Below are 23,393 nucleotides of genomic sequence, written 5' to 3'. Positions count from 1 at the left end.
ATCACTCCCTGTGCTCACTGACCTGCATTGGCTTCCGGTTAAGCCTTCTCTCTACTCTCTCTACTCTCTCTACTCTCTCCCCTGCCGAGATGTCTGCGCTCCTCTAATTCTGCCCTCCTGACCATCCCTAATTATAAATCGCTCAACCATTGGTGGCCGTGCCTTCTGTTGGCTGGGCCCCAAGCTCTGGAACTCCCTCCCTAAACCTCTCAGTCTCTCTTTCCTCCTTAAAACATACCTCTTTGACCAAGCTTTTGGTCATCTGCGCTAATTTCTACTTATACGGCTCAGTGTCCAATTTTTATCGCATGATACTCCTGTGAAGCGCCTTGGGAAGTTTCACTATGTTAAAGGCGCTATATAAATACAAGTTGTTGTTTCCAGTCCAAACCAAGCCCTCACCCAACCTTACAGCTCGGTCACTGCATCTCATGTACACCCACACTTCAGTCGGGCAAGCATTCCAGACACAACCTACAATTGAAAGCCATGCCCCATTCGCATCTTTTGAGGGCTTCACATTGTCGTACAAACAGGGTTTGCTCACCACCACCCAGGATAGGCTTCAGGTTGACGACATCCCGGTGGCCGATGATTCCTGTACTTTGGGAAACGCGGCCGTGCAGAGACACTAGGCAGCCGGGGCGCGCAATTCAGTGAGACACGAGAGGAAAGTGCTGGCCACACGGGGTGAGGCATCAGTCACCCGTTGCGTGAAAGTGTCGGTAGAACTTTACTGGATGTTGCAGTGCGAGCCAGGAACGAGCCCACTGGCTTCATGGTTTAGGACAGTGGTGACCTTGCTAACTGTTGGCAGCGCCCTCCCCATATTGCCGATTGGCTGGAGGCCTTTCTACAGATGGCAACTGTTATGTATGTGAACCTCACCGATGTGTAAGACTTGCCACTAGGGGGCACACCTGTGGGAGACCTATGGGTCACCCGTGTACGTACCCTGGAGCAAGCAGGTATAAAAGGCAGTCCACCATGCTGCTGCCTCACTTTGGAGCTATATTAAGGAGACCAAGGTCACAATGGTTTGAGCTTACAACACAGTCGCGTGGAGTTATTCTGAACTTAACAGCAACCTTCTGCCCTACTGATGCGGAGCAAGGCCAGACAGTTACCCCAAACGTGCCACAGTTTGGAGATAGAGTCTGGTGCCTACTGATCTCCCCGGCATGCCATCTTTCATCTTGTAGCACCTCAACCATAAAACACTGCACTGGAAGTCCTTCAGTGACCAGCTTACTTGGAGTCAACAAACCCCCCCCCCCCATATCATGTCAGAGATATGGAAACAGTATGTGTAAAACCAGAGAGACCATTGCAGCCAGAAACAAAAATTCTAAAGAAGACTTGCTTCGCCCATGGAACCTTGCTTGCCCCCATTCCAAATGTATGCACGGGGGGGGAAAAAACCCAAAAAGGAAACACAAATTGTGGAAGGTATTTATTTTATCACTTCTTTGCGCCAGGCCTGAGGCCTACTTGAGCTGAGCACACAAAATGGCCACACGCGCTGAATTGTAGGCCCGGCAGAGATTGGCGCAGGTTCTGCGTTGCCGTGGCGCCCACTCCCTCTGCGCACGGGAGCGCCGGTGTCTGACTGCTGCGTGTTGTCAAGCTCAACAAAAAGGAAAGAATACGGACCAGAATCATTCAATGGGGCTGGAGACATTAAACCCCCCCACCCCCCCCACCCCGGAGAATTCAACTCGAGAGTTAGTGTCAGATATGGTGTCCGACGGCAAAGAGATACCAGTGATGCTTCACGCAGTCAGCTCACGTTCTCGCTGAGGTGGGGGCTTGGCAGAGAGCGGAAGCGTCCGCCCGCAAGTCATGGTGGGGAGGGAAAAAGTGAAGGGACACTTACGCCAAGTTGAGAGATGAGTCAAGCACCTTGTGGCGATCAGCTGTAGACTGGTATTGGCAGAGGTTTGGGGGCAAGTCAAGTATGTGCCCTCGCCATATGGCGGTCAGGAAATCCAAAAGGAAAGGGACGGGGAGGGTCTCTATGTAAAAGTATGGCCAATAAGTACTGGGTGGCACACACTGCTTTCTCTCTGAAGCTTGGATTTTGACTCCAGACCAGACAGAAGGTCCCCGCTCTCCATCGGTCCAATGCCAAATGAGCTTGGGTATTCTTAGCCCGGTTCCGAGCGACTTCAGGCCCAGAGCCCGAGTTGGCACTTGTCCAATGATAGATGCCATCCTGCTCTGCCCTCTGCCAGCTCAGCTGCCTGCCCATTGTTCCACTTTCATTCAATAGGGGGCACTTTTCTGTCATTGGAGTTGAACCACACCATCAGAGAGGGGCAGAGGAAGTCCTACTCGGCAACTCGTCATAAGACTGGGTACCTGAAATAGAAAATGTTCCATTCCCCTATGCGAACAGCCTTCGGTTCAAGGAGCCCAAAATTCAACAATTAAAATTCAACATGGAGAGAAACCAAATTGAATATCAATGAAAAACTCTAGAAGCCAATTCGACCCACAATAAATACACCTCATTCACGATTGCCCCCAGCAGATCCTTGAATATACCACAGTCACATTGCACTGATAACAGTGGAGTCATTCAACAAACTGGCTCAACCAAAAACCATCACTGTGAAGACAAACAATAACCTCCTACCAGAACGTGAACAGGGCAATAACTCCAGCCGTGAAGGAGAGTTGAATCATCAGGATAAGGTAGACCTGTAATAGGGAAGAGCAAGTCATCAGCCACTGGCACAGGAAAAACCAGTCAAGAAACAGGGGCCTTGTGGGAAAAACCTATCTGGTTCACGAATGTCCTTTAGGGAAGGAAATGTTGCCCTGACCCGGTCTGGCCAATGTGTGACTCCAGACCCACAGCAATGTGATTGACTCTTAACTGCCCTCTGAAATGGCCCAGCGAGACACTCAGTTGTCATGGACTGCAGCGGTTCAAGAAGGGGGCTCACCACTGTAATGTATGCACCTGCGAGGATGCTCACATGTTTAGAGCTGTTGAGAACAGCTCTGGGCCCTGACTCCGTTAGGTGCATCGAGGAGGCTCAAGCACGTGGGGAGATCCCGTCCGAACTGACCCCCATCCGGACGGAATTCCTCATCGGCGCCAAACCCCGGAACCTCCCTCGGGGGCCGGCGCCTCACAACTTGAGCCGCCTCGGGGAAACCCCCTCCGTGCCTTTCAGTTCCGCGCGGAGGGATTTCCTGTACGGGCTGCTCCTGCACACCCTCAACTTTGCCATCCTCGCCGGCCGTCCGGACACGCCATGGCGTACCATCTTGCCGTCCGGAGGAGGCGGGGGTCCCCGATGGAGGGCACTCTACGCAGGGGTCCTCCCACTATTCATCGGGGACTTGGCCTGGAGGGTGGTGCACGGAGCAGTGCCGTGCAACAAATTTTTAAGCCGGTTCACGGACTCCCAGGCCGCCTGCAATTTCTGCGGTCTGGAGGAGTCCGTGTTCCATGTTTTTATTGAGTGCACGAGGTTGCAGCCCCTGTTCTATTATTTGAAGGGGCTACTCCTGAAATTCTGGCTGCACTTCAGTCCCACTCTCCTGATCTTTGGGCACCCTGTGCGGAGGGGAGCGGGTAGGTCCGAAGGCCTCCTCGTAGGACTGCTCCTGGGCACGGCCAAGGGTGCCATCAGCCGGTCCAGACAGCGGGCGGTCGAGGGGGTCGTTCAACCTGACTGCCTGCCTCTCTTCCGCTCTTACATCCGGTCCAGGGTGTCCTTGGAGATGGAGCACGCGGTGTCCACCGGTACGCTCGCGGCCTTCCGCGAGAGGTGGGCACCGGAGGGACTGGAGTGCATCATCACGCCCGGCAACCAAATTTTAATTTGATTTTACATTTTTAAGTTTAATTTGTTTTAATTGCCGGTGCTTTTAGTGTCCCCCTTCCCTTTTATTAGGGGGCACTGGGGAAAATTGTGATTTTAGTGCCCAAAAAAAAAAAAAAAAAAAAGAAAAACACAAAAAAAAACAAAAAAAAAGGGGGGGGGGGGGGGAAGTAAATGTCTGGAGTGTCACCCAGGTCGGGTGGCACCGTTTAATGTTTTATGTTTTGCAGGTGAACTCCAAAAAGAGTTAGAGCTGTTGAGTTGGGAGTGGCTTAGCCAGTCACATGAAGTTCACAAGACTCAATTGGGTTCGGGGGATCCACAATGAGGCAGGTGGTTGAGCATTGGTGGATCCCCCAAACCCAACTGGCTGGGGTTTTATTGAGTCTCGTGAACATCACGTGACTGGCTAAGCCACTCCCAACGCAACAAACCTGTGAGCATGCTCACTGGTGCATACATAACCACCACCTTCTCAAGGGCAATTAGGGATGGGCCTAAATGCTGGTCTTCCCAGCGATGCCCACATCCCGTGAATGATTATTAAATAAAACAGAGCAATGATTTTGTATCCTGGTGCACCTGAAAATCTGGTCGCAATTTGAAGAGAGCCTCTGAGCAAGTGCAATAGTAGAAAACTTGTACAACTGTAGGAAACTCGTACATGAGGCTCTGTAACATGGGGATGGGGCCAGTTTTATGGGCGGAGTTGCGTTCGGGCGGAGGGATCGAGAGACGGTTGCAAAAGATCAAGGGGTTTTGGGCGTGAGTGATTTGCCCGCGCTCAGCTGCCATCTCCATTCGACCACGAACCCAGCTTTAGTTTGCTTGCCGTGGGAAATGTGCAAAAAGCAAACTAAGGAAATGACATTGCGTAGAATGTACAGCACAGAAACAGGCCATTCGGTTCCACTGTTCCGTGCTGGTGTTTATGCTCCACATGAGCCTCCTCCCACCCTACTGCATCTGTGAAATTAAACACAAATAGAAAGGGGAGGGGGATAGGAAGGGGAGGCCATTCAGCCCCTCGAGCCTGTTCTGCCATTCAATGAGATCATGGCTGATCTGTGACCTAACTCCATATACCTGCCTTTGGCCCATATCCCTTAATACCTTTGGTTAGCAGAAAGCTATCAATCTCAGAGTTAAAATTAACAATTGACCTGGCATCTATTGCCGTTTGCAGAAGAGAGTTCCAAACCCCTACCACCCTTTGTGTAGAAGTGTTTCCTAATTTCACTCCTGAAAGGTCTGGCTCTAATGTTTAGACTCTGCCTCCTAGTCCTAGACTCCCCAACCAGCAGAAATCGTTTCTCTCTATCTACCCTGTCGGTTCCCCTTAATATCCTGAAAACTTCCATCAGATCACCCCTTAACCGTCTAAATTCCAGGGAATACAACCCTAGTTTGTGTAATCTCTCCTCGTAACTTAACCCTTGAAGTCGGATATCATTCTGGTAAACCTACGCTGCACTCGCTCCAAGACCAATATACCCTCCCTAAGGTGTGGTGTCCAGACTGCTCACAGTGCTCCAGGTGTGGTCTAACCAGGGCTTTGTACAGCTGCAGCATAGCTTCTACCCCCTTGTATTCTAGTCACCTAGATATAAAGGCCAGCATTCCATTAGCCTTTTTGATTATTTCCTGGGGGATGGGGAGGAGGAACAACGAACTGTGCAAGGGGAAAGAAAGGGAAAAGAAAGAAAACAGGAGAGTAAAAGTAACGACAAGAAAGAAGATGAGAAAAAAAGACAACACAGACATGGTTGTGTTGTTGCTGCATGTGACATTGCTCCCTGCAGTGCAGACTCTGGCTCTGCTGTGTAGCTAATTACCTTTCTGATGAAGACCCGGCGGACATGCTTATCGTCCCAGCTGAACGATGAAAACATCTCACTCTCGCCAGAAAAGCCGCCGCTTCCATAACTCGGGCTGCGATCTAAGGAAAGGGAGATATGGAAAACACCCATCAGTCCAGGAGAAACACCTTCACAAAACAAGACTGCCAACATGTCAGCTGTGGCTCAGTGGGTAACACTCTCACCTCAGTCAGAAGGTTGTGGGTTCAAGTCCCACTCCAGGGACTTGAGCACATAAATCTAGGCTGACACTCTCAGTGCAGTGCTGAGGGAGTGCCGCACTGTTGGAGGTGCCGTCTTTCGGATGTGATGTCAAACTGAGGCCCCGTCTGCTCTCTCAGGTGGATGTAAAAAATCCCACGGCACTATTTCGAAGAGGAGCAGAGGAGTTCTCCCTGGTGTCCTGGGACTAAATATTTATCCCTCAATCAACATCACAAAAACAGATGATCTGGGTCATTATTGTAATGACTCAAGAGTCTGGTTACTGTAAACTCACTCAGGTGCAACCTGATCCATCTTTATTCCAGCCCAAGAGTGCCTGTGTGACAAAGACACACGACTTATATACAGATGACCAAGCACACATGCGTACAGCCCGATGACCTCCGACTGCAGCGCCCTCTGGTGTCCGGTGACCCCCCCCCCCCCAAAGCATTAATACATAATTATTACATCGCTGTTTGTGGGAGCTTGCTGCGCACAAATTGGCTGCTGCGTTTCCCACATTACAACAGTGACTGCACTCCAAAAGTACTTCATTGACTGCAAAGTGCTTTGAGACATCCAGTAGTTGTGAACGGCGCTATATAAATGCAAGTCGTTCTTTCTACAGTCCAATCTGCCTTCTAAACAACATTTAACATTTTGGGTGAAGTAAGCTGGGGAACAGAACATCTGCTTTGTACCACCTTTGCGTTTGATGCTCTCTGCGAACAATTTTTAAATACGCCCATATAACATGTTTGCACAAATTTCCGTTATTTTAAGATGGGTGTTAACCTGTTTAAAAGCCAAGAGGGATCCTGGGAGCAAGACATACACCACCAAATCACAAGTACAATGAGTAGGAGCAGGCCAGCCTGGCTGGATGCTCTCCAGTATTTCACCAGGAAAGGAGAGGGAGATGTGCCACGTTTAGTATCAGTGAGTTTAATATTTTGCATTTTACTACATGTGGCAATTGCGAGGGCTCGTTCCCAAATCTCTCTCCCATAAGTTTTATTTATTTTTTAAAAAATTCATTCCTGGGATGTGGGCGTCGCCGACAAGGCTGGCATTTATTGCCCATCCCTAATTGCCCTTGAGAAGGTGGTGGTGGTGAGCCGCCTTCTTGAACCGCTGCAGTCCGTGTGGTGAAGGTGCTCCCAGTGTTGACTTTGTCGCAGTGTCTCGCTCGGCCATTTCAGAGGGCAGTTAAGAGTTAACCACATTGCTGTGGGTCTGGAGTCACATATCAGCCAGACCGGGTAAGGACGTCAGATTTCCTTCCCTTAAGGAAATCAGTGAACCAGATGCGCTTTTACGACAATCCCATAGTTCCGTGGTCATCTTTACTGAGTTATTTAATTAACTGAATTTAAATTCCCCAGCTGCCGTGGTGGGATTTGAACTCATGTCTCTGGATTATTCATCAAGGCCTGGATTACTGGTCCTTCAATATAACCACATTGCTAACATAACCACCACTGTGCTGCCGTACCGTACCCTCCCTCCTGGTCGCAGGAACCCAACCAACGTTCCCTCTCATTTTATGGTGGGACCACGCCACCCATTCAAAAACGTGCGCATGCGCAATATTTGCATTTAAACTCCGGTGAGCCGGCTGCGCAGGAGGTTCAATGCACTGTGCGGCCAAGCAGTTTAAAGGGAACATAGACCCCAACCCAATCACATCCCCAGAAAAGGTCGGATAGTCCACCGCGCTCAAAATCTGCTCCCCACCTCCATGGCCAACCTGAGCCTACTATACCAATGGCCATAATTATGCCAAAAGACCCATGATCAGCACACAACTCCCAAGAAGCCCACGTGAGGAAGATCGGTAACTGCAGCTATCTGTAAACCAGTGTCCCCAATATTTTACTACTGACTCATTAATAGCTCAAACACGACATGATCGAATGTTACAGCACAGGAAGAAGCCATTTGGCTCATCGTGTATGTTTGAAAGAGCTGTACAATTAGTCGCATACCTTAGCTCTGGCACCTTTCTAACCCACTGACAATCCCTTTCATTGTGTCAACTACAAGGATCTATCACTTACTCAACACTTCATTCACCATCATAATGTGCTCCTGCTGGTGCAGGGACTGGCTGAGGACATGCTTTCTGCCACAAGAGCCCCAGCAGACTGATTGTGGTCGTCAGTGGCAGCCGTGGCTCAGTGGGCAGCACCCTCGCCTCGGAGTCAGAAGGTTGTGGGTTCAAGTCCCACTCTAGGGACTGGAGCACAAAAATCCAGGCTGACGCTCCAGCGCAGTGCTGAGGGAGCGCTGCACTGTCAGAGGTGCCGTCTTTCAGGTGCGACGTTAAACCGAGGCCCCGTCTGCTCTCTTGGGTGGACGTAAAAGATCCCACGGCACTATTCTGAAGAAGAGCAGGGGAGTTCTCCCCTGTGTCCTGGGCAATATTTATTCATCAATCAACATCACTAAAATAGATTGTCTGGTCATTATCACATTGCTGTTTATGGGTGCTTGCTGTGCACAAATTAGCTGCCGCGTTTCCCACATTACAACCGTGACTATACTTCATTGGCTGTAAAGCGCTTTGAGAAGTCTGTGAAAGGCGCTATATAAATGCAAGTCTTTCTTTCTTTATAATCCTTTCAAGACATCACAACAGCCCTGGATATCCATCTGGAACCAGTTGTAAATCTCCCAGTTTTCCTTCTGGCAATAACTGGGAAATGAATTCACATTCAATGCCACATGTGAAAGAAACTGAAAACAAACTTGCATTTCTATAGCGCCTTTCATGACCACCGGACGTCCCAAAGCACTTTACAGCCAATTAAGTACGTTTGGAGTGCAGTCACTGTTGTAATGTGGGAAACGCAGTGGCCAATCTCGGCACAGCAAGCTCCCACACACGGCAGTTAAATCGGGTTCAGTGATACAGGCTGAGGGGCACATCCTTTGGCCCGGAATCTGTGGTCAGCAGCGAGGCAAAGGTGTTGGCCCCGGGTGGACACTCCCCGTGGCATTCAAATCAACGGAGGTTAGTGGGGATCCCCCAGCGCGAGCTGCCGTGACGGCATCAGGCTGACTGAGCAGCCAATCAAAAGGCAGAATTCTCACGGACCGCAAACCAGGAAGTGGGCAAGCTCTTCAAATTCCAGCTTCTTAAAAATGTTAGAGAGCGCAAGACAACGATTGGGGCTCTCGCATGGGGAAATGGCAAAGCTGAAATAGAGATGGACAAATGGGAGAGGATATTTTTTTTTTTTTAAATTAAAGTTTCGGAAAAATTTAAATTTTCACAGATTGCCGACGCTAGAGCAGGAGGCTGGGGGGGGCCCAACGCAGCTAGCGTTGGGCCAGTGAATGACAGACCGGACCGTCAGGATGTCCGCACGCACCAAATCCCGACGTTGCGGTCAGTTTCAAAGGCGGGATAACGGCAAACGCTGCCAGTTCACCATCAGCTAGACCGCAAATTCCGGGCCAATGTACTCCAGTATTAAAGCTCATTGGAGAGCCACACTGCGGTAAAAGAGAGTCTCGACAGCAATTACCGTTCACATAGCAGGGGAACGTTTCACAGCGCCCCCTCAGTGGCTGCCAATCGCTACTACACGAGTAACATTTGTTGCCAAAAATGGTTGCAATGCCACCGTGTGGCAAAGAACAGGATCACAGTGCATCATGTGCAGAATTTATTTTTGAGCAGGTCTGGGGATACTTCACAGCTCAGTGCCAACTCGTAACATTGGTAATAGAACTGTGGTTCCTTATTCCTCAATAACTTGTATTTATATAGTGCCTTTAACATAGTAAAACATCCCAAGGCACCTCACAGGGGCGTTATCAAACAAAATTTGACACCAAGCCACAGAAGGAGAGATTAGGGCAGGCGACCAAAAGCTTGATCAAAGAGGTAGGTTTTAAAAGGAGCATCTTGAAAAGGAGAGAGGGGCAGGGAGTTCCAGAGCTTGGGGCCTAGGCAACAGAAGGCACGGCTACCAATTGTTGAGTGATTATAATCAGGGATTCTCAAGAGGCCAGAAGCACAGCGATCTCAGAGTTGTGGGGCTGAAGGAGATTACAGAGATAGGGAGGGATTTGAAAACAAGGATAAGAATTTTATTTTTTATTTATTTTTAAAAAAAGAAAGAGAGATGTTGCTTTACCGGGAGCCAATAGGTGAGCGGGACTTGCTGCCCAGTGTCCTAACTCGCACCAAGCACAGAGGGTGATGGGTGAGCGGGATTGGTGCGAGTTAGGACACGGGTCAGCGAGCACAGGGGGTGATGGGTGAGCGGGACTCGGTGCGAGTTAGGACATGGGGCACAGGGGGTGATGGGTGAGCGGGACTGGTGCGAGTTAGGACACGGGGCAGTGAGCACAGCGGGTGATGGGTGAGCGGGACTCGGTGCGATTAGGACACGGGTCAGCGAGCAAGGACACGGGTCAGCGAGCACAGGGGGTGATGGGTGAGTGAGACTGGGTGCGAGTTAGGACATGGGCTGCCGAGTTTTGGATGGGTTCAAGGATGGGAGTTGGAAGGCTAGTGGGGGTACACTTCCTCCGAGCTTCTCCATGTTAAACAGAGGCCCCTTCTGCTCTCAGGTGGACGGAAAAGATCCCACAGTGCTATTCAAAGAGCAGGGGAGTTCTCCCCGGTGTCCTGGGGCCAATATTTATCCCTCAATCAACTTCACAAAAACAGGTTATCTGGTCATTATCACATTGCTGTCTGTGGGAGCTTGCTGTGCGCAAATTGGCTGCTGAGTTTCCTACATTACAAGTGACTACACGCCAAAAAGTACTTCATTGGCTGTAAAGCGCTTTGAGACGTCCGGTGGTCGTGAAAGGCGCTATAGAAATGCAAGTCTGTCTTCTTTGTGGCACAAACCAGCCTACTCAAACAGGTGGATATGCAGCTTGCTTCTGGCCCCCGACCTCTGCTAATGTTGTTCCCTGGCTCACACTTGCAGTCAGTCAGTCAGTGAGTGTTGTAAACTGACATGAAGTGTCTTGCAAGACAGGTTGCCGTGGCAATGACCTGGACTTGAGCATCACCCGCAGTGTAATCTGTTGCGCTTAAAGCTGACAGGCAATTCATTGCACAGAGTAAAGAAACCGGGTTTAAGATGCAATGACAGATGGGCGCCCTGTGCGCTGCTAATCCTGGTCCCCTGCTGATCGCGCACATGACCACCAGATAGGCTTCCAGCAGGAAGCTCCGTGGACACTGGGAGCAAAGTCCCCTCAGAGCCAGTCCCCACTCGGCCAGTATAACTTGGGCAGAGGTGGAGCAGAAACCCCGGGGGGGGGGAAGGGTCTGAGCAGACTCCGGCTGCTATCCCTGCACAAGGAGTAAAAACAAATCCAAGTGTCCAAGTCATGCCAGCTAACTCGTGCAAGGGAGCCTGCTAGCAACATTAAATGGTAGGACACTGAGAAGTGTAGATGAACAAAGGGACCTTGGAGTGCAGGTCCACAGATCCCTGAAGGTAGCAGGCCAGGTGGATAAGGTGATTAAGGCGGCATACAGAATACTTGCCTTTATTAGCCGAGGCATAGAATACAAGAGCAGGGGTTTATGCTTGAACTGTATAAAACACTAGTTAGGCTACAGCTGGAGTACTGCGTGCAGTTCTGGTCACCACATTACAGGAAGGACGTGATTGCACTGGAGAGGGTACAGAGGAGATTTACGAGGATGTTGCCAGGACTGGAGAGTCTTAGCTATGAGGAGAGATTGGATCGGCCAGGCTGGTTTTCCTTGGAACAGAGGAGGCTGAGGGGAGAACCAATTGAGGCTTATATAAAATTATGAGGGGCCTATATAGAGTGGATAGGACAGACCTATTTCCTTCAGCAGAGGGGTCAACAACCCAGGGGGCATAGATTTAAAGTAATTGGTAGAAGGTTTAAGAGGGGATTTGAGGGAAAAACGTTTTCACCCAGAGGGTGGTGGGGGGTCTGGAACTCACTGCCTGAAAGGGTGGTAGAGGCAGAAACCGTCACCACATTTAAAAAGTACTTGGATGTGCACCTGAAGTGCCGTAACCTACAGGGCTACGGACCGAGAGCTGGAAAGTGGGATTAGGTTGGGTAGCTCTTGGTCGGCCGGCACGGACACAATGGGCCGAATGGCCTCCTTCCGTGCTGTAAACTTCTATGATTCTAAAGTTCTATGAACAGGCTTACAGAAGAGCAGAGGCCTGTGAGTAGGCCCCCAGAGAAGGCCCCAGATCTGCACTCTCAGCCAGGCCGTGGTGCTCACCACTTGGAGACCTAACGCACGAGGAGAAGAAAGCAAGCAAACCAGGAGCATGACAATACAAAACGACAAACGAGCATCCGATAGCAATCGCTCAATGATTTGTGAAAGGTTCTACTCACTGGGATCCACGTAGGCCCAGCTAGGGTGCATGGGTGCTGATGGTGACGGGCTATTATTCTTGGCCCCCGCAGTCGCCTCCTCATAAGTGGGGGGAGCAGCCGACGCTGACATGGGCTCTCTTTTCTCAGGGCCTCCCTGTTCACCTTCTGGATTTGGGGTTTTGTTCGCGGCAAACAGCTGCAAACAGACAAAGACAATGTACGTCACACCACTGCTGTATTGTCCGGAGGAAGACGCTTACAGCGACACAGGACAAGTGGCAAAAATGAATTTCTCCTTCTCTTCAAGGGTGGACAACCCTGCCGCCCACTGGCAGGCGGGCACTGGCATGTCCAGGTGGGCACCAGCGAACCACCCGAATTGGCAGGAACACCTACCACTGACCCCGCAAACTCCAGTGGGGTCAGTCCCGCAGAGCAGCATCAGGAGCTGTCCCAGCACAACCACTGGGATTATCACCCAAAGAATGAATCGGCTAATGATTTTACATGGATTCTTTGAGGGGTCACCTTCATTTGTCACATACTCACCTCTACAAGTTACCAAGTATATAACCCACTCACCTCGACAAGTTACCAAGTATATAACCCACTCACCTTGACAAGTTGCCCAGTATCTAACCCCCACACCAGCCCACGGCCCAGTATATAAGCCCCACACCAGCCCACAACCCAGTATATAAGCCACACACCAGCCCACAACCCAGTATATAACCCCTACACCAGCCCACGACCCAGTATATAAGCCCCACACCATCACAGTATATAGCCCCCACACCAGCCCACGGCCGAGTATATAACCCCCACACCAGACCACAACCCAGTATATAACCCCCACACCAGCCCACAGCCCAGTATATAACCCCATCAGCCCAGTATATAACCCCCACACCAGCCCACGCCTCAGTATATAAGCCCCACACCAGCCCATGGCCGAGTATATAACCCCGACACCAGCCCACGACCCAGTATATAATCCCCACACCGGCACAGTATATAACCCCCACACCGGCCCAGTATATAACCCCCACACCGGCCCACGACCCAGTATATAACCCCCACACCAGCCCACGGCCCAGTATATAACCCCTACACCAGCCCACGACCCAGTATATAAGCCCCACACCATCACAGTATATAGCCCCCACACCAGCCCACGGCCGAGTATATAACCCCCACACCAGACCACAACCCAGTATATAACCCCCACACCAGCCCATGGCTCAGTATATAAGCCCACCAGCCCACGGCCCAGTATATAAGCCCCACACCCCAGTAGATAAGCCCCACACCAGCCCACGACCCAGTATCTAACCCCCACACCAGCCCAGTATCTAACCCCCACATCAGCCCACGACCCAGTATCTAACCCTCACACCAGCCCAGTATCTAACCCCCACACTAGCCCATGAATTATCCCGTAAACAACATGCCAGCCTACATCATTCACTAAAACCCACGCCATCACTGGTTGCTTACGTTGCTGCTGAAGGGAATTTCAAAATGGAAGCTCACATTTCGCAGAAGAGGAAAGTTGCTGCTCACATAACCTACTGCTGCATATTAAACCCTTCTACCTCTTCGGAAGGTCCCTCAAGAGGTTTCACCAATGAATAAGGTGTCAAATGAACAAAATGCGCAATTGGAAACCATGAACTTTCAGAGATATCTGCGCTCGTCCAATCCTGGCCTCTTGGGCACCCGCGATTTCCATCATTCCACCTTTGACGGCCGTGCATTCAGCTGCCTGTGCCCGAAACTTTGCAATTCCCCTCCTTACCCTCTCCCCCTCTCCTTCTGTGGGTCAGTATCGATCAGTGAGGGTACAGGAGGGACTGTGGGTCAGTATCTATCAGTGAGGGTACAGGAGGGACTGTGGGTCAGTATCTATCAGTGAGGGTACAGGTGGGACTGTGTGGGTCAGTATCTATCAGTGAGGGTACAGGAGGGACTGTGGGTCAGTATCTATCAGTGAGGGTACAGAAGGGACTGTGGGTCAATATCAATGACCGTACAGGCATTTCTAGCATCCACAGTATTAAAAGCTTTCGAAACTGGATGTCGGTCCGATAACGTAATTATATGAAGTGTCAGCTGTGGCTCAGTGGGTAGCACACTCACCCGAGTCAGAAGGTTGTGGGTTCAAATCCCACTTGAGACTGAAGTACAAAATTGTTATACATGTAAACCTCACCAAGGTGTAAGACTTGCCACCAGGGGGCACACCTGTGGGAGACCCAAGGGTCACCTGTGCAAACAGGTATAAAAGGTAATCCACCATGCTGCTTCCTCACTTTGGAGTTACATTGAAAAGAGACCAAGGTCACAATGATTCGACCTTACACATAGTCTTGGAGTTGTTCTGAACACAATAATCGCCGACGAGTTACAGATCACGAACTCTCATGCGGTAATGGCTGCTGTTGGTATTCTTGAGAGAATTGTTGAGGGTGATGATTGGGAAGCTTTCATTGAGCGTCTCGACCAGTACTTTGTGGCCAATGAACTGGACACGGCTGAGAAGGCGGTCAAGCGCAGGACGATTCTCCTCACCGTATGTGGGTCTTCGATATATGACCTCGTCAAAAATCTGCTGGCAACGGACAAAACTAACACAGCTGTGCACGCTGGTTCAGGAACACCTCAAGCCGAAGGAGAGCATCCTAATGGCCAGGTATCGCTTTTATACGTACCACCGCTTCAAGGGCCAGAACGTGGCGAGCTTTGTCGCAGGCCAAGACGCCTTGCAGGACAGTTCGAATCTGGGGGAAATGTTGTGGGGCTTTTTCGTGCTTGGAATCGGCCTCGAGGTCATTCTTCGCAAACTGCTGTCTGCCGAATCCCTAGATCTGAGCAAGGCCATCACGATAGCACAGGCTTTCATGTCCACGAGTGACAACACGGAACAGATGTCTTCACAGCATCGAAGCTCACCGGCAAGTAAGGTGCATAAAAAAATGCCGGCAGCAGGCATAACTGTACATGGCCTACATGACTGCAGAGGCCAGGCCGAGGGTAACTCAGAGTCCGCCATGGGGCGTGAATGCGTATCCATTAACACCATGTTGGCGCTGTGGGGGCAGTCATAGAGCCCATCAATGTCGCTTCAAGCCCTATGTGTGCAAGGGCTGTGGAACAACGGGGCACCTCCAGCGAATGTGCAAACGATCTCTGACTCACCACGTGGCGGAGTCAGCAGAGGACGACCGATCCAGTGCAGGTCACGCTGAACGAGCTGGAGGCGCAACTTAACCCGAGGATGAAGAGCAAGTGTATGGGGTACACACCTTCACCACCAAAAGCCCTCCGACAATGTTAAAAGTTAAACTTAACGGCATTCCAGTCTCCATGGAATTGGACACGGGGGCAAGTCAATGAATCATGAGCCAGAAGGCTTTTGAGAAACTGTGGGGCAACAAGGCACAGAGGCCAAAACTGAGCCCGATTCACACAATGCTGCGCACTTACACCAAAGAGCTCATACCGGTTATCGGCAGTGTGGCAGTGAAAGTACCGTACGACAGAATGGTGCATGATTTACCACGATGGATTGTACCAGGCGATGGCCCAACGCTGTTCGGCAGAAGCTGGCTAGGAAAGATCCGATGGAACTGGGACGACATCAAAGCACTGACTTCAGAGGATGACGCCTCGTGCGCCCAAGTGCTAAACAAATTCCCGTCGTTATTTGAGCCAGGCATTGGCAACTTCACAGGCCCCAAAGTGCAGATCCATCTGGTCCCTGATGCACAACGCGTTCATCACAAGGCCCGAGCGGTTCTATACATGATGCAAGAGAAAGTCGAGGTTGAGCTGTACAGACTTCAACAAGAGGGGATCATATCCCCAATCGAGTTCAACGAGTGGGCCAGTCCAATTGTGCCGGTGTTGAAGAGCGATGGGACGGTCAGAATCTGCGGGTACTCCAAGGTAACGATCAACCGAGTCTCGTTACAGGACCAGTACCTACTACCCAAAGCAGATGACCTGTTTGCAACACTAGCAGGGGGAAGTCGTTCACCAAGCTGGATGTAACCTCCGCCTACATGACACAGGAGCTGGCTGAACCGTCAAAGAAATTGACATACATCAACACACACAGAGGACTGTTCATATACCACAGATGCCCCTTTGGGATTCGCTCGGCTGCGGCCATCTTCCAGAGGAAAATGGAGAGTCTGCTGAAATCGGTTCCGCGCAACATGGTGTTTCAAGACAACATCTTGATCACTGGCCACAACATCACCAAACACTTGCACAACCTGGAAGAGGTTTTAAAGCAACTGGACAGAGTGGGACTCAGGCTGAAACGCTCCAAGTGTGTTTTCCTGGCGCCAGAGGTTGAATTTCTGGGGAGAAAGATTGCGGCGGACGGCATCAGACCCACGGACTCCAAGATGGGGGCCATCAAGAATGCACCCAGACCACAGAATGTGACGGAGCTGCGTTCATTCCTGGGACTCAACTATTTTGGCAACTTTCTACCGGGGTTGAGCACTTTGCTGGAGCACATTTGCATATATTGCTACGCAAGGGTAACGATTGGATTTGGGGTAAATCTCAAGAGACAGCCTTTAATAAGGCCAGAAACCTGCTATGTTCTAACAAGTTACTTGTATTGTATGACATGTAAACGTTTAGTACCAGCTTGTGATGCATCTTCGTACGGGGTCAGTTGTGTGTTACAGCAAGTCAATGTGTCAGGCAAACTGCAACCGGTTGCATATGCGTCCAGAAGCTTATCTAAGGCTGAAAGAGCCTACAGTATGGTTGAGAAAGAAGCGTTAGCATGTGTATACGGGGTTAAGAAAATTCACCAATACCTATTTGGGCTCCGGTTCGAGCTCGAAACCGACCACAAGCCGCTCATTTCGCTGTTTTCAGAAAGCAAAGGTATTAACACCAATGCTTTGTCCCGCATCCAAAGATGGGCACTAACGTTATCTGCGTATGACTATGTAATCCACCACAGACCAGGCACTGAGAACTGTGCTGATGCCCTCAGTCGGCTACCATTGCCCACCGCCGGGGTGGAAATGGCACAACCCGCAGACTTGCTTCTTGTAATGGATGCTTTTGAGAGCGAGGGGTCACCCGTCACGGCTTGCCAGATCAGGACCTGGACCAGCCAGGACTCGGTGCTATCACTAGTAAAAAGCTGTGTCCTCAATGGGAGCTGGTCGGCGGTTCCGGGGAAACACATGAAATTAAGCCGTTCCACCGACGCAAGGATGAATTCTCCATCCATTCGGACTGTCTCCTATGGAGGAATCGCGTGGTTTTGCCAAAAAATGGCAGGGAAACGTTTATATGCGACCTACACAGTACCCACCCAGGCATAGTCATGATGAAGGCTATCGCCAGGTCGCACATTTGGTGGCCCGGCATTGACTCGGAATTGGAGACATGCGTACACCAATGTAACACTTGCTCACAGTTGAGCAACACCCCAAGGGAGGTCCCACTGAGTCTATGGTCATGGCCCTCGAAACCGTGGTCCAGGGTCCACGTAGATTTCACTGGCCCCTTTTCTCGGAAAGATGTTTCTAGTAGCAGTGGACGCTTACTCTAAATGGATTGAATGTATAATAATGTCATGTACGTCCACTGCCACCATTGAAAGCCCCCGGGTCATGTTCTCCACACATGGTTTGCCCAAAGTCCTTGTTAGTGACAATGGACCATGCTTCACCAGCTCGGAATTCAACGAGTTCATGACCCGCAATGGCATTAAGCATGTCAGATCTGTGCCGTTTAAGCCCGCATGCAACAGTCAAGTGGAACGGGCAGTCCAAACCATCAAGCAGAGCTTGAAACGCGTGACGGACAGTTCCCTGCAGACCCGGTCATCTCGGATTCTGCTCAGCTACCGCACGCAACCCCACTCGCTTATCAGGGTTCCCCCTGCAGGTTTGCTAATGAAGAGAGCACTCAAAACCAGGCTCTCCTTAGTCCACCCGGATCTCAATGATCATGTAGAAACCCGGAGGCACCAGCATAACATGTACCACGATCGCGCGGCTGTATCACGTGACATGGAGGTCAATGACCCTGTGTTTGTTCTCAATTATGGTCATGGTCACAAATGGGTTGCTGGCACTGTGTTAGTCAAGGAGGGGAATAGGGGGTTTGTTGTCAAACTTTTGAATGGACAAATGTGCAGAAAGCACTTGGATCAGACCAAACTCTGGTTCACTGACAACCAAGAATAGTTTGAAGAGGACATTACCATCAATGATCCACCCACACACACCCAACCAGCAATCGACCTCGCGGTCAACCACGAGGATGAACCCACCTTGCCCGACAGTCCAATCAGACCAACCACACCACAGTGCAGCAATGATCTGACCGACACACCCATGCCAGGACTTCAACTCAGGCGATCAACCCGGGAACGCAGAGCCCCGGATCGCCTCAACTTGTAAATAACTTGTACATGAGACTTTGTGGGGCGGGGGGGGGGGGGGGAAAAAGAGTGATGTTATGTATGTAAACATTACCAATATGTAAGACTTGCCACCAGGGGGCACACCTGTGCACCCTGAGCAAGCAGGTACAAAAGGCAGTCCACCATGCTGGAGTTCCATTAAAGAGACCAAGGTCACAATGGTTTGAGCTTACAAAGTGATGGTACAGGAGGGACTGTATGGGTCAGTATCTATCAGTGAGGGTACAGGAGGGAGTGCGTGGGTCAGTATCTATCAGTGAGGGTACAGGAGGGACTGTGGGTCAGTATCTATCAGTGAGGGTACAGGAGGGACTGTGGGTCAGTATCTATCAGTGAGGGTACAGGAGGGACTGTGGGTCAATATCAATGACCGTACAGGCATTTCTAGCATCCACAGTATTAAAAGCTTTCGAAACTGGATGTCAGTCCGATAACGTAATTATATGAAGTGTCAGCTGTGGCTCAGTGGGTAGCACACTCACCCGAGTCAGAAGGTTGTGGGTTCAAATCCCACTTGAGACTGAAGTACAAAATTGTTATACATGTAAACCTCACCAAGGTGTAAGACTTGCCACCAGGGGGCACACCTGTGGGAGACCCAAGGGTCACCTGTGCAAACAGGTATAAAAGGTAATCCACCATGCTGCTTCCTCACTTTGGAGTTACATTGAAAAGAGACCAAGGTCACAATGATTCGACCTTACACATAGTCTTGGAGTTGTTCTGAACACAATAATCGCCGACGAGTTACAGATCACGAACTCTCATGCGGTAATGGCTGCTGTTGGTATTCTTGAGAGAATTGTTGAGGGTGATGATTGGGAAGCTTTCATTGAGTGTCTCGACCAGTACTTCGTGGCCAATGAACTGGACACGGCTGAGAAGGCGGTCAAGCGCAGGACGATTCTCCTCACCGTATGTGGGTCTTCGATATATGACCTCGTCAAAAATCTGCTGGCAACGGACAAAACTAACACAGCTGTGCACGCTGGTTCAGGAACACCTCAAGCCGAAGGAGAGCATCCTAATGGCCAGGTATCGCTTTTATACGTACCACCGCTTCAAGGGCCAGAACGTGGCGAGCTTTGTCGCAGGCCAAGACGCCTTGCAGGACAGTTCGAATCTGGGGGAAATGTTGTGGGGCTTTTTCGTGCTTGGAATCGGCCTCGAGGTCATTCTTCGCAAACTGCTGTCTGCCGAATCCCTAGATCTGAGCAAGGCCATCACGATAGCACAGGCTTTCATGTCCACGAGTGACAACACGGAACAGATGTCTTCACAGCATCGAAGCTCACCGGCAAGTAAGGTGCATAAAAAAATGCCGGCAGCAGGCATAACTGTACATGGCCTACATGACTGCAGAGGCCAGACCGAGGGTAACTCAGAGTCCGCCATGGGGCGTGAATGCGTATCCATTAACACCATGTTGGCGCTGTGGGGGCAGTCATAGAGCCCATCAATGTCGCTTCAAGCCCTATGTGTGCAAGGGCTGTGGAACAACGGGGCACCTCCAGCGAATGTGCAAACGATCTCTGACTCACCATGTGGCGGAGTCAGCAGAGGACGACTGATCCAGTGCAGGTCACGCTGAACGAGCTGGAGGCGCAACTTAACCCAAGGCTGAAGAGGAAGTGTATGGGGTACACACCTTCACCACCAAAAGCCCTCCGACAATGTTAAAAGTTAAACTTAACGGCATTCCAGTCTCCATGGAATTGGACACGGGGGCAAGTCAATGAATCATGAGCCAGAAGGCTTGAGAAACTGTGGGGCAACAAGGCACAGAGGCCAAAACTGAGCCCGATTCACACAATGCTGCGCACTTACAACAAAGAGCTCATACCGGTTATCGGCAGTGTGGCAGTGAAAGTACCGTACGACAGAATGGTGCATGATTTACCACGATGGATTGTACCAGGCGATGGCCCAACGCTGTTCGGCAGAAGCTGGCTAGGAAAGATCCGATGGAACTGGGACGACATCAAAGCACTGACTTCGGTGGATGACGCCTCGTGCGCCCAAGTGCTAAACAAATTCCCGTCGTTATTTGAGCCGGGTATTGGCAACTTCAGAGGCCCCAAAGTGCAGATCCATCTGGTCCCTGATGCACAACGCGTTCATCACAAGGCCCGAGCGGTTCTATACATGATGCAAGAGAAAGTCGAGATTGAGCTGTACAGACTTCAACAAGAGGGGATCATATCCCCAGTCGAGTTCAACGAGTGGGCCAGTCCAATTGTGCCGGTGTTGAAGAGCGATGGGGCAGTCAGAATCTGCGGGTACTCCAAGGTAACGATCAACCGAGTCTCGTTACAGGACCAGTACCTACTACCCAAAGCAGATGACCTGTTTGCAACACTAGCAGGGGGAAGTCGTTCACCAAGCTGGATGTAACCTCCGCCTACATGACACAGGAGCTGGCTGAACCGTCAAAGAAATTGACATACATCAACACACACAGAGGACTGTTCATATACCACAGATGCCCCTTTGGGATTCGCTCGGCTGCGGCCATCTTCCAGAGGAACATGGAGAGTCTGCTGAAATCGGTTCCGCGCAACATGGTGTTTCAAGACAACATCTTGATCACTGGCCACAACATCACCAAACACTTGCACAACCTGGAAGAGGTTTTAAAGCAACTGGACAGAGTGGGACTCAGGCTGAAACGCTCCAAGTGTGTTTTCCTGGCGCCAGAGGTTGAATTTCTGGGGAGAAAGATTGCGGCGGACGGCATCAGACCCACGGACTCCAAGACGGGGGCCATCAAGAATGCACCCAGACCACAGAATGTGACGGAGCTGCGTTCATTCCTGGGACTCAACTATTTTGGCAACTTTCTACCGGGGTTGAGCACTTTGCTGGAGCACATTTGCATATATTGCTATGCAAGGGTAACGATTGGATTTGGGGTAAATCTCAAGAGACAGCCTTTAATAAGGCCAGAAACCTGCTATGTTCTAACAAGTTACTTGTATTGTATGACATGTAAACGTTTAGTACTAGCTTGTGATGCATCTTCGTACGGGGTCGGTTGTGTGTTACAGCAAGCCAATGTGTCAGGCAAACTGCAACCTGTTGCATATACGTCCAGAAGCTTATCTAAGGCTGAAAGAGCCTACAGTATGGTTGAGAAAGAAGCGTTAGCATGTGTATACGGGGTTAAGAAAATGCACCAATACCTATTTGGGCTCCGGTTCGAGCTCGAAACCGACCACAAGCCGCTCATTTCGCTGTTTTCAGAAAGCCAAGGTATTAACACCAATGCTTTGTCCCGCATCCAAAGATGGGCACTAACGTTATCTGCGTATGACTATGTAATCCACCACAGACCAGGCACTGAGAACTGTGCTGATGCCCTCAGTCGGCTACCATTGCCCACCGCCGGGGTGGAAATGGCACAACCCGCAGACTTGCTTCTTGTAATGGATGCTTTTGAGAGCGAGGGGTCACCCGTCACGGCTCGCCAGATCAGGACCTGGACCAGCCAGGACTCGGTGCTATCACTAGTAAAAAGCTGTGTCCTCAATGGGAGCTGGTCGGCGGTTCCGGGGAAACACATGAAATTAAGCCGTTCCACCGACGCAAGGATGAAATGTCCATCCATTCGGACTGTCTCCTATGGAGGAATCGCGTGGTTTTGCCAAAAAATGGCAGGGAAACGTTTATATGCGACCTACACAGTACCCACCCAGGCATAGTCATGATGAAGGCTATCGCCAGGTCGCACATTTGGTGGCCCGGCATTGACTCGGAATTGGAGACATGCGTACACCAATGTAACACTTGCTCACAGTTGAGCAACACCCCAAGGGAGGTCTCACTGAGTCTATGGTCATGGCCCTCGAAACCGTGGTCCAGGGTCCACGTAGATTTCACTGGCCCCTTTTCTCGGAAAGATGTTTCTAGTAGCAGTGGACGCTTACTCTAAATGGATTGAATGTATAATAATGTCATATACGTCCACTGCCACCATTGAAAGCCCCCGGGTCATGTTCTCCACACATGGTTTGCCCAAAGTCCTTGTTAGTGACAATGGACCATGCTTCACCAGCTCGGAATTCAACGAGTTCATGACCCGCAATGGCATTAAGCATGTCAGATCTGTGCCGTTTAAGCCCGCATGCAACAGTCAAGTGGAACGGGCAGTCCAAACCATCAAGCAGAGCTTGAAACGCATGACGGACAGTTCCCTGCAGACCCGGTCATCTCGGATTCTGCTCAGCTACCGCACGCAACCCCACTCGCTGATCAGGGTTCCCCCTGCAGGTTTGCTAATGAAGAGAGCACGCAAAACCAGGCTCTCCTTAGTCCACCCGGATCTCAATGATCATGTAGAAACCCGGAGGCACCAGCATAACATGGACCACGATCGCGCGGCTGTATCACGTGACATGGAGGTCAATGACCCTGTGTTTGTTCTCAATTATGGTCATGGTCACAAATGGGTTGCTGGCACTGTGTTAGTCAAGGAGGGGAATAGGGTGTTTGTTGTCAAACTTTTGAATGGACAAATGTGCAGAAAGCACTTGGATCAGACCAAACTCTGGTTCACTGACAACCAAGAATAGTTTGAAGAGGACATTACCATCAGTGATCCACCCACACACACCCAACCAGCAATCGACCTCGCGGTCAACCACGAGGATGAACCCACCTTGCCCGACA

General features: G+C 50.6%; 1 protein-coding gene across 1 annotated transcript in view; it reads right to left on the bottom strand.

The window, feature by feature from the left end:
- Positions 1-23,393, bottom strand: part of LOC139240843 (protein lifeguard 2-like) — a 58,475-nt gene that overhangs the window by 18,176 nt on the left and 16,906 nt on the right. Inside the window, exons 2-4 of the mRNA XM_070869325.1 lie at positions 12,275-12,452; positions 5,675-5,778; positions 2,639-2,703 (exon numbers count right to left, since the gene is read on the bottom strand). Of these exons, the coding sequence (XP_070725426.1) occupies positions 2,639-2,703; positions 5,675-5,778; positions 12,275-12,452 (347 nt within the window). The remainder of the gene's footprint in view (positions 1-2,638; positions 2,704-5,674; positions 5,779-12,274; positions 12,453-23,393) is intronic.

This window comes from Pristiophorus japonicus, chromosome X (assembly GCF_044704955.1).
Source record: "Pristiophorus japonicus isolate sPriJap1 chromosome X, sPriJap1.hap1, whole genome shotgun sequence".
NCBI classification, from domain to species: Eukaryota; Metazoa; Chordata; class Chondrichthyes; family Pristiophoridae; genus Pristiophorus; species Pristiophorus japonicus.
The sequence above is the reverse complement of the archived record's forward strand: the minus strand, read 5'-3'. Positions and strand labels throughout refer to the sequence as shown.